Below are 18362 nucleotides of genomic sequence, written 5' to 3' on the forward strand. Positions count from 1 at the left end.
TAGGATGAACTCCTCATGCCCGTAACACTATAGAACACCTCTTCAGCATTTATTAACCTTTATTTGCTATAAATGTGCCTTCGCAGAAAGTGTGAGTAATGGGGTGGCGCTGAGGACAAAACAGATGTGTTTTACTTTTTTTTTCTTTTTTCTCCTCACCAGGCGATTCAGCTTATTAGCTTGTGAAATGCTTTCCCCAGGGCAGAGCTAGAAACCGGGGTGAGCTGCCCAGGCACTGGAGCGTATGTGGTAAGGACCAGTCCCCTCTAGTCCCACCTGCAGACAGACAGTGACCTGACCCTGAGGTTCTTGACCAGCACTGGCCTGTAGAGTAGAGTTCAACAAAACAAGTGCTGGCAGTTTGCATCGAACCTGCTGACCATATAGGGCTGGCTGGCTCCTCCTCGCTTCAGCTGCTGAATTGCACTGAACAGCAGCTAAAAATATCACATCCTTTCCTGATGCTATTCTTCAATGGCAGTCTCTGCGAGTAGCTACATCAGAGCTGTCAGGCAATTGTGAATGGGAGAGGAGGCGGGACGGCAGGATCCTGAATGGGAGGGGAGGCCAATCTGGAGGCACACGCTCTTCCTTTTAAGGTACGGTCTGCCAAAAGTTAGAGAGCTCCTGGCTTAATGAACCCAGCAATGAAGTGTGAGCTGCACACTTGTTTCCCTTCCCATCCTTTATCTGTCTTGTCTGTTTAGTGTGTGAGCTCTTTGGGAATTGGGTATGTATAGCGCCCGGCATGCTGGGGCTGGTGATCTCAGCTAGGGCCTCTAGTCTTTAAACCATGATTTGAGGACTGCAGTAACTCAGCCAGAGGTTAGGGGTCTATTTCAGGAGTGGATGAAGTTCTGTGACCTGCAATGGGCAGGAGATCAGACTGGATGATCACGATGGTCCTTTCTGACCTTAAAGTCTATGAATCTACTGTACTACAGATAAAAACAGATGGGGTTGTACATTTGTGCAGTGTTGATGGGTTATGCAAGTCAGGTCATATCTCGCAACAGGAGGGATCTGTGTAGTTAGATACATGATGGATGGCTGCAAAAGGCAGTTACAATGGTCCGTTCGCTGGATTCATTTGCTGGCCCTATGAGCAATTCTTCATGTTAATTGCTCTAACCTTGCTCACGGTATTGCCCCCTTGACACCCAATCCAAGATGAGAGGGTGAGCGTGTGAGGGAACTGAAACCACTACAGCAGCCCCTCTCAGTGCTTGGTGTAACTTCAGGAGCAGACGAGCATGGTCATTTCCAGCTAGGATTTAATACTTAGTGGGGCGTATCAGGTCCAGGTGTGCTCCTGAGAAGATGAATGACTCCCGCAGGCGGCAGGCCGTGCACGTGGATTGGTGTCACTCCACCTCCAGCTTCAGCAATAGCAGAGGCTGGTTATGTCAGCAGAGTCCTTTAACTTATTCCAGCACAGAAGTGAAAGCAAAGGCTGGCTTTTTATGCTTTTGCAGCTGTGCCTGAATTAACCGATGTGGGGTTTCCCTTGTCACTTGGATGAGACCCTCCCAGCTCCTGTCGTCGTCCACTGACTCCATCTGTAAAAGATGCCATCTCCCGAAATACTTTCTTTTCCCAGGAGCAGGGATTAACAGCATTGCAGGAGAGCTCTCCCAAAATAAGGCACTCCACTCCATGCACTTCTCCCTCTGGGGAGAGGATAAGAGAACAAACGTGTGACAGGTGTGTGGCCGTGTTACTGAAAGCACTACTGGAAGGCACTCGTACGATAGTGTAAAAATATAGAATAGAATAGAACTCTGAATGGATGGAATTTCCTGTTTCCTCATTCACTGTGTGGCTCCGGAGGCAGGTTGTGCATAGCTGGCTCTCTATGTATGCCCTAACTTTGACTTATTCCTCTGAACTCCAAGCAGCTATTTTGTGATTTTTTTTTTCCCCCATGTGGTTGGTGGTGTCTGCCTAGCCCTGCTGCACCTGGCTGGGACTCTGTCTGCTCTCATACGATACACAGGGCAGGGTCTGGGTTCGCGTGCTGATAAGACACGTCTATGGAAAAACTTTGCACCACAGGAAGCGATGTTGGTGATTCTGTAGACGACACTCTTCCTTCTGAGTCCGTACTTGTCTCTGTCCCAGTCATGATGCTGAGAGCACCATCTGTCATTGCGGAATGGTAGCACTCTTCTTTTAAAAGACTAGACTGTTGATCATTGTGACCTAGCCAAATTTATATTTGGTATTTACATTTTGCTTACCAAAAAAGTCTCTCTTGTAGCTTCAGTTGGACACAGTATTCTTCTCTTTCTGCCCTGAAGGGAAGTGTTGTAATTTGCTGTTAAATGGTGGATATGTTCTGCTCCAGAGGTGGATGCGTTTCAGTAGTGAGTGAGGTCATCATGGTGCAGATGATATATACAAGGCCTGGTTTTCAACTGTAGGCCTCTAATTTAAGGCATCCAGTTCCGTATTTTGGGTGTTCATATTGGTATCTTAGCTGTGAAAATGCTGGTGTGAGCACCCAGATGTGAAACAGGATGTGCTAACTAAGATACCAATGTTCTAGAACCTGATTCCCACTATCCCACCACCCTGCAAAGCCCCGTGGGATCCTTGGGGATCATAGCCATTAGTCAGTGGTCTTAAGACATGGAACATCTTAGGGCTAGAGTCTGAAGTGATGTGATCATAGAGGCAGAAATAAGGTTGCACTAACCATAGTTTTGCATGCTTTTTAGACATGGTGGAATGTTGTGACTGCAGCTGTTTAAAATGTTACATACCATCAATTGTCCTTGTTTTTCTTGTGGATTCCCTTGGTCATGGATAGTTCTGCAGTGGTGTGTGTGTGTTTGTGTTTGGAATTCCTTATCTGAACTGTCATTAACCTTCTCTTTGATTTGCCTTTGCAGTTTGCTGGCAGGTGGAATGGGACAGTCATGAATGGTGATGCCCTTTGCCAAGAGTCTTCCTCCCAGCTTCCCGACTGGAGGGAATTCTGTGAGCTCCATGCCCAGGCTGCTGCGGTGGACTTTGCTCAGAAGTTCTGCCAGTTCCTGAGGGAGAACCCCCATTACGATACCCCGGGGGCTGAAACCTCCTTCTCCCATCACTTTGCTGCCAATTTCTTGGACATCTTCAGCTTGGAGGTCAGTAGAGTGTTCGTGTCCGACTCCCCAGCCACGTACAACATAGTGCCCTTTGTGGGGCTACAGAACTGCCACATGCCTTACGGCCGAGACATCCTCCAGAGGAAAGAGGAGACCTCCACAGAATCCCTGGACAGCATGGACAACCCTGTGAATTCCAGCCGATATCTGAGCCAGTCCCAGCAGGCTCAGGCTCATAAAGTTTCTTCCTACGGCCACTCTCGGAGTTCAGAGGACGTCTCTGTCCATGCTACTTCCAAGCCGAAATTCAAGAAAGGTTTCTCCTTGAGGAATATGAGCCTGTGTGTGGTGGATGGCATGAAGGAGATGTGGCACAGGAAGTCCTCTCCGGAGCCAGGTGTGGAGGCCATGCAGGGAGGCAGGAGGTCAGAGAGAGAGCACTGTCCCTCTGTGATCAAGGAACACAATGACACGAGGGAGAGATGGACTCACAAGCTGCGGCTGTCAAAAGTCCAGTCTTCCAAGGTGGAACTGGTGGATATTCAGAGGGAGGGCACCCTCCGCTACATGGTGGCGGATGACACAAACTGCGTGGGTAGCTCTCAGTGGCAGAAATGTCGGCTGATGCTCAGGAAGGCTGTTAAGATGGAGGGGGAGAGGTTCCTGCTGGAGTTTTATGTGCCACCAAAGGTAGGTCTTGTAGGTTCTTCATGGCTGAGCTTCCTATCTATATTGACTTGCTTGGCTGCAGAGTTTATAGATGTGACGCTCCTCGCCCCGAGAAGCCATAGATCCCAGCTGACATGTCTCCAAGCTGCGCTTCATCAGAGCTCCAGATGGCCGTGGCGGTTTTACAGCTCTCTGCTGGGCTGGTGTACTGCTTCCCGGTGATGGGTGTTGCTCCTCTATTGTTTCAGATGGTCTATTTTAATCCTCCACCTCCTGGTCTTAATCCACTCTATGGGATGAAGTATAATTCAGTGGTTTTGCTTATTTTGTCTGTGCCAAACTCTCCACGAAGTTTCTGACAAACAGTGTTACTGTCCGCTCAGACTTCCTGATGCCCAGTGCTCCTAGTTCGTTATCTATCTTATAGGTCTTTGAACTAGATTTGAATAGGGATTGGAGGTTTTTTTTCCCACTACCAATGTGTCTCACCCCAGAACTGGACGATCCACCTCCTAGGGGTGAAAGAGGAATTTAGTATCCCCAATCATAGAATCATAGAACTGGAAGGGACCTCAAGAGGTCCTCTAGTCCAGTCCCCTGCGCTCAAGGCAGGACTAAGTATTATCTAGACCGTCCCTGACAGGTGTTTGTCTAACCTCCTCTTAAAAATCTCCAATGATGGAGACCCACAACCTCCCTAGGTGATTTATTCCAGTGCTTCACCACCCTGACTGTTAGGAAGTTTTTCCTAATGTTAATCTGTTCAGTCACTGGCCTCTAAGTTAAGACTGAAAGCAAAAGGGCCAGTTGAGGCAGGCACAGCTACTGAGGCCGTCAGCGAGCCTTTTTTGATAGTGACGCTTCCCAAATCCATCACTAAGAAAGGATGGCCTAGTAGTTAGGGTTCTAGCCTGGGAGTTGGGTGACCTGGCCCCAATTGCTCTGTCACCAACTTCCTTACCAGTTCCCCTCCCCAAGCCATCCAGTCCCTCAGGGACTCAATCATTCCTGTTTGAGTGCTACTTTGTCTGGATTTTAGGGACAGGGTCTGATTTCAAATAGCAAGAAGCACTGAAGGCATCCATCTGCACCCGCCTAGCAACCCTGTCTTGGGATTCATGTAATACACATGATTTGTACCCCAATCAGCCACGCTTAAAGCTTGGCTTTTGTTGCCTCATGTAGATGGGCATCAGACTGGTAATCCTGTTACAGGGGTGTAACATGACTCCGTAATGTGGATTGGTTCCTGTCTACACTGGCAAGAGGAAGCTGAGTTATTCCTGGTGCTATCATGCGAAAAATATAATGCAGTATTTTTTCTTTTTCTGGTGGTGATGAGCCCAGACATGTCATCTTTGCTGTTGTGATCACTGCCATCTTGGCTGACATTGAAGATTGAGCCTGGGACATCCAGAGCTAAAAGCATGAGCTGTTCTTTCTTGAGCTAAAGAGCCAGTGCTACAATCTGGGGTGTAAAAGCCTCGTATCCTCTGTCGATCAGGTACCGAGAGGGCCCTGTAATTTGCGCTCTTATGTGTTAGGAACAAAGCGTCCGTGACTCGCTCTAGCTTTCTATCCTCTTGCTATTTCTTCTCTTGTATCAGCCATGTGGGCAGTCTGTTAGTCAGCCCGGCGTTTGGGCAAACTCGGATCCCGGTGTTCACCTGGCAGGAGACTGAAGCCAGGAGCTGTCCCAATACACCAGTGAACTGCTTTCTAGTAGCTGTTAACCTGCAACGTATAGGAACCTCCTCTAACCTTTCATTTCTGCTGCGGAAACATCTCCACATCTCCCTGTTCGTTAGCTGCGAGGCTAATGAGGGTTCTGTCAGGTGCTGCTCACTGAGCTGCACTGACCAGTCACCAACTGGATGTCAGGGATGTAAAAATAGATTGTGATGGGCCTGAGCAGTCTTGAGTACTCTCGGCCCATTAGCACTGTCACTCACGCTTCAGACATACACAGTACAGAGCCAGGACTAGCCCTTCCCACCTCCAGATAGGAAGGCAACTTGTGAACCCCACACCCATGTTTTTGACAGGTTCGGTTTCTCTGTACCGCTAGGTAACTGTGACAGGGGATAAAGAACTCCAGCCATGCCCCCTTTCCTGCCCATCCTGCCCTCAGGATAGTAGATTTCACCTAGACATGGGCTAAAATTGGAACCTCAATTCCTGACCGTTTTTTAGTTTAATCAAAATTGAACCTCTGCTCATGCATAGGAAACCACATTGGGAACATTGTGAGGGGTGTAGAACTGAGTAGCTGCTTCAGCCTTTTCTGTAGCTTCTCTACTGTGATCCTGTGAGGTATGCTCAGACATCTTTATCTGAGAAATTTGGTGGCTTTGATTAAATGGAATCCAGTCCAAACCTTCCCTAGTTTTGCCTAATCAAGCCCAGCTTCCATGGGCAATTGTCAGTGACGACATCCTGAAGAGAGAGAGTTTCAGCACATAGCCAGTAGCTGCCTTGGCCATTGGAGACTTGTAAGGGTCCCGCAGGTCAGGCAGGTAGTGATAAGTCGGTAGGTGGCACTCCTTCCTCCCTCACCCCTGAATCAGTGCTGACTCAATACCCCAGGACGGCTTTAAGAGACTGCTGCTGGAGGCGCTCTCTTTCAGGTGAGAAGCAAAGCCAAGGTCCTAAACACATTTGATTACTAACGGTCCAGGGCACTTTGCAGCAATAATTATGCTGCCTCCAATGTCCTAGGCAAATCCAACTTTCTGTTCTGCTTACCTAACTGCCAGGGAGTTTTCAGCCGGAAAAGCGTGCCGTGTTCCTGTGCGCTGTTAAACAGCTGCAGTGTTTCATTCCAGCACTGGCTGCATTCAGAGGTGGATGAAGTGGTTCTTGTGTGTAGTTTGTGGAGCAGTGGGTAAGTCTGTAAAGTGCTGTTGCATCCAGTGGGATGAATGGAGCTAAAGAAATGTAAGGTGATGAATCTTTCTCTGGCATTTAGGCTTGCTCTCACACCCACACCCACATCCCCCCTATCCCCTCCAATAACATTTCAATGAGAGAGAAGAAAGACTTCAGTGTCTTCTGCCAGGAGCATTCTAGCCCATATAGTAAATATTGTTCCTGTTTCCTCTTTCGTAGCACACCTTCCCAAATGATCTTCTCAGTTACTTGCCTTCCTGAACATTTATTTATTTATCCCTTTCTTCCCTGCACTCTTTTCCTTCCACAGGGTCCTAAAGAAAGCTTCGGAAAAAGGAACCAACTACTATAGATTCATTATGCAATTTAATATCATCTATCTACCTACCTGCATGTCCCTCTTTACTATCAAGTACCTGAGCATCTCACAAACATGTGGCAGAGAATTATTATCCCAACTTTAGAGTTGGGGACACTGAAACACAGAGACTGAATGATCCTCATTATGGAATGGCCCCATATGGTCCCCACCATTACAGTATCTGGGCCCCTCGCTGTCTTTAATGTGTATACCCTCACAGCACCCCTGTAAGGCTGGGAAGTGCAATTATCCTCCATTGTACAGATGGGAAACTGAGGCGTGGGAGAGGCTAAGTGTCTTGCCCAAGGTCACACAAGGAGACCATGAAAGAGCAGGGAATTGACCTTGGGTCTCTCAAGTCTCAGGCTAGTGCCCCGGCTGCTGGACCACCCTTCCTGCTGAGATGAAAAAAAAGCATACCCTGCATTTAAAATTAAGTTCTTACCTGTGGAGATACATTAATTTTACTTGGCATGCACGTTGCACTTTTTCTCTTCAAAGCACTGTAGAAACATTAACTAATGCTTCCAAGTAGATAAATTATGCAGATGAGGTAGTCATTACTAATTAAATCTGAGGTTACTAAATATAGATAATTTACTTTGTGCCATTTATGTTGTTGGTTTTTGTGTTTCATTCATCTTCCACAGTGGAACAGGGCTAATCCCGTTCACGAGTCATTTTCTACGCTAAGTCCCTGATTCAAAGCCACTGATCTGAAATGGACTGCAAATCAGGTCCTTACTCTTGTTGTACTTGGGCTTACAACTTGGCAGAGGAATGTTTACATTCAATAAAAATTGTGTGTGTGTGTGTGTGTGTGTTGCGAAAGAAATATACACCCTTTAGGAAGATATTTGAGTCCAATATAAACTGTTCCTCACAGTGTATTAACCTGAAATGGAGCTGGAGGAAAAACCCCCATGTAGATACCGGATCAGAGCACATGGAAAAGCCATTAGGGTGAAACCATTTATAGTGTCTGAATTCTGGGTGTCATCAAACATGTGAAATATCTGGTTTCCATTCACTGACTTCTAACCTTTCTAATGTCCCCTAGAGAACTGGAGACCGAGTGAGCGGGTTGGTTTGTTTATTTATTTATTTATTTAATTTTAACTGCATTACCTTCCTCCCCATCCCCAGCTCCCTACCCTCTGCCCCAGAGTCTCTTTCTGCACTAGCAGTTAGGGCATGAAAGATACATAGCTGGCATTGGCTCATCTGGGAGCAGTGCTTGTGAGTCTATGCACAGATTGATACAGCCATAGGGTTAGCTGGAGCAGTAACTGCTGTTAAGCAATATTATAGCTGGAAATAGGTATTTTTTCAGGTTTGTTTTTATCTCCCCTTTTAAAAAAATCAATGTTAAAAGGACCTCTTTTAAGTGCTTTTTATGAAAACAGTCTTGTCTTTTATTGTTATCGTTACACCCTTCTGAAAACTTTCGCTTAAATTTCTTTCCCTAATGATATCTATCTTCTTCATTTGTCAAATGTTCCTGTATTTCCACTCCCAACAAACCCTTTGAGAGGCACTGATGCGTTAACCTCGCTTTCTTGTACATTTGTGGGATGAGAACTTAAACTTTTGCTTCTGAGAGTGCACAAGAGCACACTACTTTGTTTTTGTGGGGGTCCTACAAAAATAGGGGCTAACTGGGTTTTCATTTAAAAAGAAAGAAAGAAAGAAAGAAAGAAAGAAAGAAAGAAAGAACCCTCTCCCATGGATATTGTACTTTCTGACAAAGTTAGGTGTGTGTATATTTTCCCAAAGCAACAGTGATTGAAAACATGAAGGGAAATTAAATGTGCTTCAAGTACCTGGCAGCAGTCCATCTTACTTTTTGGTGTTATACTAGCAGTCTTGATGGTGATTCAAAGTACAAAAACCTCCATTGCCTGCCCCCATTTATTCCTGTGATGAGTCTCTGAGCAAGCCCTAAAACTGCAGCTCAGGCGTAGGGCCTGATCCTGCAAGCACTTAAGCAGGGAGTAACTTTACTGACCTGGGGAGTCCTATTGACTTCTGTGGGACTACTCACATGTGCCAGTGTTTTTGCAGGGCTGGGAACTCGGTGAAGACTCCCTCTGTTGGCTCTTTTGTCTGCTGTTCCTGAGAAGAGTCAGAGCAAGTCTCTTCTTCCTTCCACCCCTCAGAGCTCGTGTCATATTTTCTTCCCTTTAAACAGCTGCTTCCTCTTTTTCTGATCCTCCTCTGGTCAAAAATTAAAAAAAACCCAGCCCAGCAGCTTCTGCAAGTTCATTGCTTCAAAACAAGCATTAGAGGACAGTTTATGGGAGCCGCTGAGCTGGTGCAGTGGTCCTTGGCTCTGTGGGTGCTCAGCACTTCTAAAGATCAGGGTCCTTCATTCATTTGGAGTCTTGCAGTGACAGTAACTTGGTCAGAACCTCCCAGGCCCAGCTAAACGAAAACTTAGGGGAAGGGAAAGGCAGCTCTTGGTTCCTGTTTCACAGCAACACTGATTTACAAAATGAGAACAGAACCCTTTATTAGTAACCTGTGGCATTATGAAGAAAAGGAGTACTTGTAGCTTATGAAAGCTTTTGCTCAAATAAAGTTGTTAGTCTCTAAGGTGCCACACGTCCTCCTGTTCTTTTTGCGGATACAGACTAACACGGCTGCTACTCTGAAACCTGTGGCATTATGCGCATTGTGAGCCTGTTTCTGTCGTTTAGGGTCTGGAGGCACTTGGGATAACTCATGTTTTCTGATGATTATGTTGCCTTTCTATTCCTTTTCTAGATGCTTGCTTTGAATTCAAGTGCACAGCTTGAGGGAGGATTAGCCAGTCTGTCTGTCTAGTTAAGAGAAACTCTTGCTTCCAAATCCCTAACTGTAATAATTCTAGGGGCCAATTTACTAGAAATCTGGGGATTGTTGCTCAAATGTGCTACTAGACAAGCTTTTACTAATAATCATGTTGCGTTTATATAGGACCTTTCATTCCGAAGAGTTGTATACATTTAGGGCCCAATCCTGCAAACACTTGCTACCAGTTATAATGTTTACTAGTAGCCGCACATCCATTGATTTCATGGGAGTAAGTACTACACTCAGTAGCAAGTGTTTGCACAGTCAGACTTGAGGCCCACTCCTGTACCACAGGGGAACTGGGAGCTTTGAAATAGACTTCAGTGGAAGCAGGACTGAATTGTCTTCAGCATACAGCACTGCGGAAATTCAACCACCTCGAGGGAGGAGGGCAACAACCAACCATAAGACACCTGTGAGGGGAAGGTAAGTATTTAGGAGATGGAGGAAACTGAGGCACAGTCAAGTCACTTGTTCAAGGCCAGACAGCGCATCACTGGGAGAGCTGGGAACAGAACGCAGGAGTCCTGACCGTATTGTCTGCTCTTAACCCTTATACATGCTCCCTCTCCCTATTAAAAAGGAGACACCACAAATCTGGAGCTGAGATACCCAGCAGCTTATTATTTATCTTGCCCTTAAGTGTGCAAAGTGCTTAGCATGCATCAGGTTGCATGTCTGTTACCAGGGCTGCAGCGGTGTATAGAGACCATCCCATTGCCCAAAGAGAGCAGCATTTATGCCTCTGAAATCGCTTGTTCTTGCCTTTGGCTTCCAGTGGTGGGGACAGGAGGAGAAGGTTCACTTTGAAAGTGTCTTCCACTGCTTAGTAAAGAGCCTTCATCACGGAGCTCTTTATAGACATAGGAAAGAGCTGCTTCTGGGGTGGAACACATGAGCTGCCCAACAGTACACTGGGACATAGCACTGTACAACAGGAAATGGAGGAGAAATACAGTATAGCTTGTTTTACTCTAGGGGGCTGGAATAAGCAAGACCAGCAAAAGTGCAGCTTTGGCCGTGTAAGTTACAGCCACACCAGGAGTGCTTTGCCAGCGTAGTATTCCAGTACAGCTACATGCAAAGCACTCCTGGTGTAGAACTGGTGTAAATTTTTATCCCCACTCTACAGGTAAGGACACAGAGGCATGGAGAGATTAGATTATAAAGTCTTTGGGGCTGGGACTGTGCTGCCTTTTGTATTTGTACAGAGCCTAGCACATCTGGAGTATCTACAAATGTACAGCTTCAATTGCCAATCACCCTCTTCCCCCCATGGACAAACTGGCCTTGCTGAGGTTTGTAAATGCATCTCTGGAGTCTGCTGCTGGGGATGGGTGTGAGGAAAGATGTGACTGTGTCTACATGAAAGAATTTTAGCAGCAGATTCCCACTGCTGCTGCAGCAAGTTCAGCTGTTTCAGGGGGTACCCTGGGGCGGGAACCTCTTGTTGTGGTGAATCAGGGTAACTCAGTTGACAGCAGTGGAGGGTCTCAACCCTAGTGCAGTCGAGGCTCTGGCACGCTGTGTTGAAAAGCTGCATCCACACTAAAGCTCTTACTGGTACACCTGAACCGGTGGCAACCCCAGTGGGAAACTTTTTGTCAAAATTCCCTACAGTAGACAAAGCAGATGTGTCTTCACTTACCTACTGAAATGCCTCTCTCTCTTCCAGATAAACTGGCACATCCCCCATCCGTCTGCCCTTTCCTGGCTCTGCCTCCCCTTGCCTTTTGTGCATGCTAAATATTTCCTTGATCAGATAGCATTATTTCCTCCCAGCGCATCTTAATAAAGAGAGAGAGATTAAAAAAAAAAAACCAGAGACATTAATGTAGTCGGCAGAGCTGGAATGTCAGCAGACACTGAAATAAGCAAGCGGGTTGGCAGTGAAATACGCTAACTCTCCTATCTTCCACCGGGGCGTCTCTTGGCTTAATTAAAAGATCTTGGAGTTATCAGGCGCATGAGGGAAATTGTTTGGTTTTTTTTTTAATAACTGCACAGATTGGAGAGGGAGCTTGCCTTGCTGTGAGCTGGGCTGTATCGCCCATTGGGAGAATTTCTGTTCTACAGGCACTGTTCATTCCTTTTATTTCTTCCAGGTTTCCAAACCTAAGGTCAGCATCCCACTCTCGGCCATCATTGAGGTCCGGACAACCATGCCTTTGGAGATGCCGGACAAAGACAACACCTTTGTGTTGAAGGTAAGGCTGCTTGGCTAATAAGGCACCCTGGATGCCTTGAGACTGTACTGAACCCACCAAAGCTCTGGGCTTCTCCTCCCAACTCCCCAGCAGTCAGTGACTGCACAGATCTGGTGCCTGTGCCCTTCCCTCCCGTCACATGGTGAGGTGACTGAGGGAGGAAGGGAACTTTGCGTCCATGGCATGTATTCTCTTCCCTGCAGAAGGCTGGCACCAATCAGCTATGCACCAGGCCACTGCCAGCTGTTTGCCTGAAGATCCTCTAGTGCTTTAATCCACCCCGAACGTAGCATACACGTATAATATTAACATTCAACTGCCCTCTTGCGTTTGTCTTGCTGCTCCTCCTCCACAGCCATCTTTATGGACTGTGGAAGGGGCAGATGAACTGATAACAGTGCTGGACTGTGGAGATTCTTAAGATATGTCCACACAGCACACTAATCCCTTGCCTGTGGGACTTGGGTCCACACCTGAGTGTTCATGCTTCATTATAAACCTGGGTTTACATTGGCGGGATCTGGGTCTCCCAGCCATGCTAACGCTTCCATGCTACACCGTGCAGACCTTCTGACTTGGCTCTGCGGCTTGAGCTGCGTCCACACTGCAAAATGGCAAGGCTTGGACCCGAGTCACAGCAGGGACTCGGGCTCTGACCCCCTTCCTGCCCTCCTTTCCCTTCCCTGCCAGCAGGATCAGAGGACCACCTGGGTGCTGAGTGCTTGCTGACCTGAGTCAGACTGATTTGTGTCTGGACAGAAGCAGGCCTTGGCTCAAATCTGAGTCAGAATCCAGTCTTAGTGTGCAGTGTAGACATACCCTTAAACACAGTGGCCCCAAGCAGTCACTCGTGAGGTCTTTCCCTGAGGCAAACCCTGCCCCCGCTTGGTAACCTTCTGCAGCACTGTGTGGCAGCTAACCGGTGGCATTACTTAGCGAGTGCAGTGCTGTCATGAGGCTTGGTTCACGGGTGTTTTTCAGTGGAAGGTATTGCAGAGAGACAAGATGGTGATGGTGTTAAATCTCTGTTCCGAGGGCCCAGGCTCCGAATCAGGGCCAGATTCCACTCTGTTTGGCTGGGGGAGGTCTGGTGTACTGCCAGACTCCTTAGGGCTGTCTTGCTCTGGAAAATGACTATAACAATGGCATGTATGTATGATTCTCTCTCTCTCTCTCTCTGGCTTCTGGAGCAAATCTGCTCAGTTTACAAGGAGAATGATGCATTTTCCCTATGCACATCTCCTCACCCTGGGATCTGCCAGTTAAGCTGGGCTCTTTCTGCCTTATCAGAAAGTTCCCAGCTTGCTGTTTTGGTCACTGTAACAATAGCCGTTTCTAGCAACAAAGATTCTGTGGCCGGAATTTGGGCAACAATTCTGTTGACGATGCATGGATCAGAATAGAATCCTGCTTACTCCCTTGGAGCTGTGAGGATTTTGCAGAGCTAAGAGAATTAATATTTTACAGTGAAGCCTGAAGATTGCAGATTAAATATGCAAGTGATCTGTCTTGGTGCCATTTTTGCATAGTTACTTTTCTGTGTTGGACTACACTTTACAATTCCCCAACAATTAACTAAGTGCTCCCCTCAGGTCTGCTCCTATACTTATCTTCCCGCACTAGCTGATAGGTGCACTTGAATGATCAGGTAGGGTTTTCCATTCTTTTAGCCCCCTGTAGGTGAACAGCAATTGCTTGCTTCTTGTCCTAACCAGCAGTAAAACTCACTCCGGAGCCCTGAATTTTACTTCTGGCACTGTGACCTTGGGCAAGTTAATTCCCCTCTGATTTGTTTCCCTTCCCACCTTTTGTCTGCCTTGTCTGTAATCTCTTTGAGGGACTTTCTCTCCCTATGTGTTTGGATGGTGCCTGGAACAATGGAGCCTCTAGACAAACAGTACACTAAAAGATTGTCTGCTTTGTCCTCTCCCTCTTAGAGGCTGCATTTGGTCTTTGGTTGCCTTCTGGGCACCTCTCCAAATCGCGAGATTACAGAAGAGGCTCTCCCCTTTTTAAAAAAGGATTTGTTAGGTAGACAGCCCTGTTTGGCTGGCAAAGGGGGAATCCATCCACACTCAGAGACCGTCCCCAAGGGGGGATCTAGTCATGCTTCCTCTCCTGGGGAGCTGCTCCCTGGTATGTAAATGCTGCTGTTCTAGGCCACTAGAGTGGAGTGACGGTTTTATCAATAAGGGGCTGGCAGATGCTGTTTGATCTGTGGTAGCCTCACTTGCATTGGAAGCTCTACAGCCTCTAGGGATGAGGAATCACACATAGCAGATGGGAGTCTGGGGGAGAGCAGATATTAAAAGTCTGTCTCCCTCTCTCGCTATAGAGACCCCAGAGAAGAGTTTTCCATAAAATACAATTAATTAGCTCGCTATGCGATCCCGTACAGCATGCTGGTGGCAGCTGCTGCTAACAAACTCTCCCTACAAATGGGGATTTCGTCCCACTGGGCCTAAGCAGAAGGGGTGGAAAATGTCTATGCTGCCTGCTGAGCTGGGAGGCGGCTCCCCCCGAGCCGGAGCTGAGCTCTGCCTTTTTGTGGCTGAGTTTCATTCCCAGCCATCCAGGTTCCCCCTCCCTCTCCTGCCCCCAGAACACAGAGCTCCTAGAATCTGGCTCATCCGGGGCCGCCGCGCGAAAGCACGCAATGAATGCTGAGTTAAAATTTCTTTTTTTTTTAAAAAAAAAAATTGAGTGCTTCACTCTGACTAATGTGGCTGCCACTTCACATCAGGTGCTCTCTATGGGATGTTTGTGTTAATGGACTATCGCTCCCCCTTGAGCCGGATCAGAAACGCTTACGGCTACAGCCAGGAGGTTACCGTGCATACGTGAGTGAAAATAGCCTGATGTTTCCAGTGCACCAGCATCCGTTCCAGGGCTGGGCCAGCACTATGTGTTTGTGAACATCCAGGTATCCAGCTGCCTGTCTGAACTCTCCAACCTACACCAGTTCCCAGAATTAGAAGAGGACGGTCACAAGATCAGGCACTCTCAGGATATCTTGGTCCCTTTGCTTTTGGTCCCAGTTCAAACCCACAAGCTGGTGCAGCTTTGTCTAGTGGGTTGAGGCTGAAGACCTGTGTTCTGCTCCCTTCTCTGCCCTGGGTGTAGGGTATAACCTGAGACAAGTTGTTTCCCTTCCTTGTGCCTTTGTTGTTTAAAAGGAGGACACTAATGCTCCCTCTCCTAGCAAAGCAATTGGGGATCAGGGGCATGAGAAGCTAGGGCAATGCCTTATTACTGTTGGCACTGACTGAGGCAGAACCCAACCTAAGCTCCCAGTGGGATGCCAGGAGGCACTGTGTTGCAGCAAGCACTGAGGGTGACTCAGTAGGGGGTGCTCATCTCTGAATCAACCTCCACCAGAGCCTCTATTCCATGGCTGCTGTCTTAAATTTATCTCCATCGGAGCTACAGAAACCAGAAACGGGGGTATGAGGAGAGAATCCAAGCACATGAGCAAAGCAGGCCCCAATCCTAGCTCCTTGTCTGACATCGGGACCAGCTTGGTGACCTGATGGCTGTTGCATTTCATTTATTAGGGAAGTGCCCGTTGCAGCTGCATAGTTTTAAGGCTGAGTTGAGTTTTGCACTTATTTTCATCTGTATTCCACATTATTGGCATGCCGCTGACCACTAAACGACTCCCTGGAAAGCCCAAGAGCCAGAACCTTCCCCCACTTTACATACTGCTGTCTTCCCACAAACCTCTTTTGTCTAAGCGAGTGTGGGGAAAGTGTGTGGGGATTCAGCTGGACCCAGATGGTGCACGTGTGCAAAGATGTCTTTTGGGAAGAGATGCAGAGGTGCTGAGCCGGGGGGCTGGCTTGCAGTGATTTCCATTATATACACTTAATGTAGAATACTGATGTTTGCATGCAGAATTTTACCCTAGATCTTGCCTTCCTTGCAACAAATCATACTGGGCTAACGTGATATTTGAACAGCCTCGCAGGAGAAAGAACATATGGTCCAGTGCCGGTCTCCTCTGACTGCCACTAGCCTTGTGCTTGCATCTGAGTTTTAGATACCTGGTGTGCTCATCACTTCCACTATGAAAGTCAAGAACACCCCCTCCCCATCCCATTGCTGCTTAAATCACTCCTCTTCCCCATTGTTTGCCTAAAGCATATTTTCAAAGGAAGAGTTCAGAGGCCAGTTTGCCTGTGTGGATGAGCCTGTTTAAAGCTCTCACAATCATAAACGTCAAGGGGAAAACTGCCTGTAGAATGGTATTGCTTTGTCTTTGCCATAGTTTGATTTAAAAGCCTGGCACTTCACTTCCTGCTGCCTACCAGGCCTTTAAGAAAGCGCTTTGAATTGACTAGATGCCCCGTGGCACACAGAGGTTGCCATAGAAATGGTTCTTTCCCTTGGATGGCGGTTCCTTGGCAAGTCGAACTTATGCAAACTTCACCCACACTCCTTTTCAATGAGGACAAAGGGGCTTTGTGAGGCACAAAACTTTGTATTTGGTGTTCTGCTGTGTGGGGGGGGAGGGGGAGGTTGTTCCTCACACTTTCTCTTTCCAGAGCGAGCAAGGCAGGTGATGGGTGAGGTGGAATCGTGTCCTGGGATAGCAGCTGGATTAATGCACCTTCTTTCCTCTCCTAAATTTTCCCAATAATTCCCTAACAATAACGGCTCTCCCCTTTGCTTCAGTCCCTGTTTCCCCTAAGGGTTTATTTGGTTTGTTAGTTTCAAAGCCCATAATTGCTTGTTGAGATCCTGCTCTCTGTCTCCTCAGGGAGAGGAAGTGTTTAAAAGGGGTGCTGACCACTAAATGACTCTCTGAAAAGTCCCAGAGCCACCTTCTCCCCCTTTACACACTGCTCTCTTCCCACAAACCTCTTCTGTCTAAAGAATTAGCGAGTGTGGGGAAAGGGTGTGGGGAATTCAGCTGGACCCAGATGATGCACTGCAAAGATGTCTTTTGGGAAGAGGCACATAGGTGCCGGAACTATGGGTGCCGGGGGTGCTCCAGCACCCCCTGGCTTGAAGTTGTTTCCATTATAAACAGGGTTTACAGTTTGGTTCAATGGCTCTCAGCACCCCACTCTACAAATTGTTCCAGCCCCCCTGAAGAAGTGTGGAAGTGACTGATGTAGTGGCTGAAACCCAGCAAAGATAAGGGACCTATTACCTCTTCTGGCTATTGGAGCTCTCCTCAGGTGGAGGAGGTCTGTAGCTTTTGAGCCAGAGCAGCAGGCTTCCACTCTCAGCTTCCCACATGCGTTTGATGTGTGGAGTAATTGTGTCAGTTGTATTCAACAGTGGGTTTATGATGGAGGGAAGAGGAAATGCAGATAGTTGTGAATGGAAAACCTTCCCCCTAGTTCAGAGGACCTCTATTGTAAATTGGCTCTGCAATTTGTCTCTCCTTTCAGCCAAAATGTATTTATACACCCTTTAACTGAGCACTCCCTTTTGTATGCTTACATTTCTTTTCACTGTGAAGAAAAATAGTGCCTTGCAAGATATCTAAACAGTGTGTTTTGTTTCCTTTCCATTTTTTCAAACGATTTAAGAATCCCCAAATCTTCCAGGCATATTTTGTGTTATTTCTTTTAAAGTTTAGGTATCAGTTTCACTTACTGTGAAGTAAATCACAGGAATGGAGTAATCACCAGTTTATCCTTGGCATATCTGCTGGGGATGGCATTGCTAATTCTGACTTGTGATTTTTTTGCACACTTGGGGTTGGCCATACTGCCTCTGGCTGTGGCATCCAATGTGGTAAAACAAACAGAGTTGGGCCTGGTCAGTATGTGGAAGAGAGACCTTCAAAGAAAGCCTGGGGTACTGCAGAAAGTGAGGCTGGTTGATCAGTAAGTGGGCTTTTTCCTTTGAGTCAGTGTTGAGCTAATGTTCCAGCATGGAGTTAGGGGGTATTGTGGTGTTGGGATTAGGCTGTCTTTTTCAGATGAGCCTTTACACTGAAGTCATGTCCATTAAAAATCCCATGGCACATTTCACAGAAGTAGGGATGTTCGCCCCAGAGTTCTGTCTAATTCCAATTTAGGTAGTTACAGTCAAATGCCTGAAAATTTCCCCTTTCATCCCATATCATAATTTCTTTTGGACACGATATGCTCCTTCACTTCCCATTTCGAACTGATGTGCTGTGAGGTATTTAACAGCTGCCCATGCTCCAGAGCGGTGGCTGCATTACAGTGGTGGGTGAAGGTGTGATACGAGCATTTACTTAACTCCACGATCCAGTCTGATTGTTAAACAGAGGCTATGCAGTTTATTTCTCCTCTCCTTTCACATCTCTGGGGTAGGTGGCAAAGTGAG

General features: G+C 47.1%; 1 protein-coding gene across 1 annotated transcript in view; it reads left to right on the forward strand.

Annotated features, from left to right (window-relative positions):
• Window positions 1-18362, forward strand: part of SH2B2 (SH2B adaptor protein 2) — a 66216-nt gene that overhangs the window by 31901 nt on the left and 15953 nt on the right. The window contains exons 2-3 of the mRNA XM_084651153.1: window positions 2895-3782; window positions 11952-12053. Of these exons, the coding sequence (XP_084507279.1) occupies window positions 2922-3782; window positions 11952-12053 (963 nt within the window). The 5' untranslated portion in view covers window positions 2895-2921. The remainder of the gene's footprint in view (window positions 1-2894; window positions 3783-11951; window positions 12054-18362) is intronic.

This window comes from Lepidochelys olivacea (assembly GCF_965140295.1).
Source record: "Lepidochelys olivacea isolate rLepOli2 genome assembly, chromosome: 17".
Classification (NCBI taxonomy): domain Eukaryota; kingdom Metazoa; phylum Chordata; order Testudines; family Cheloniidae; genus Lepidochelys; species Lepidochelys olivacea.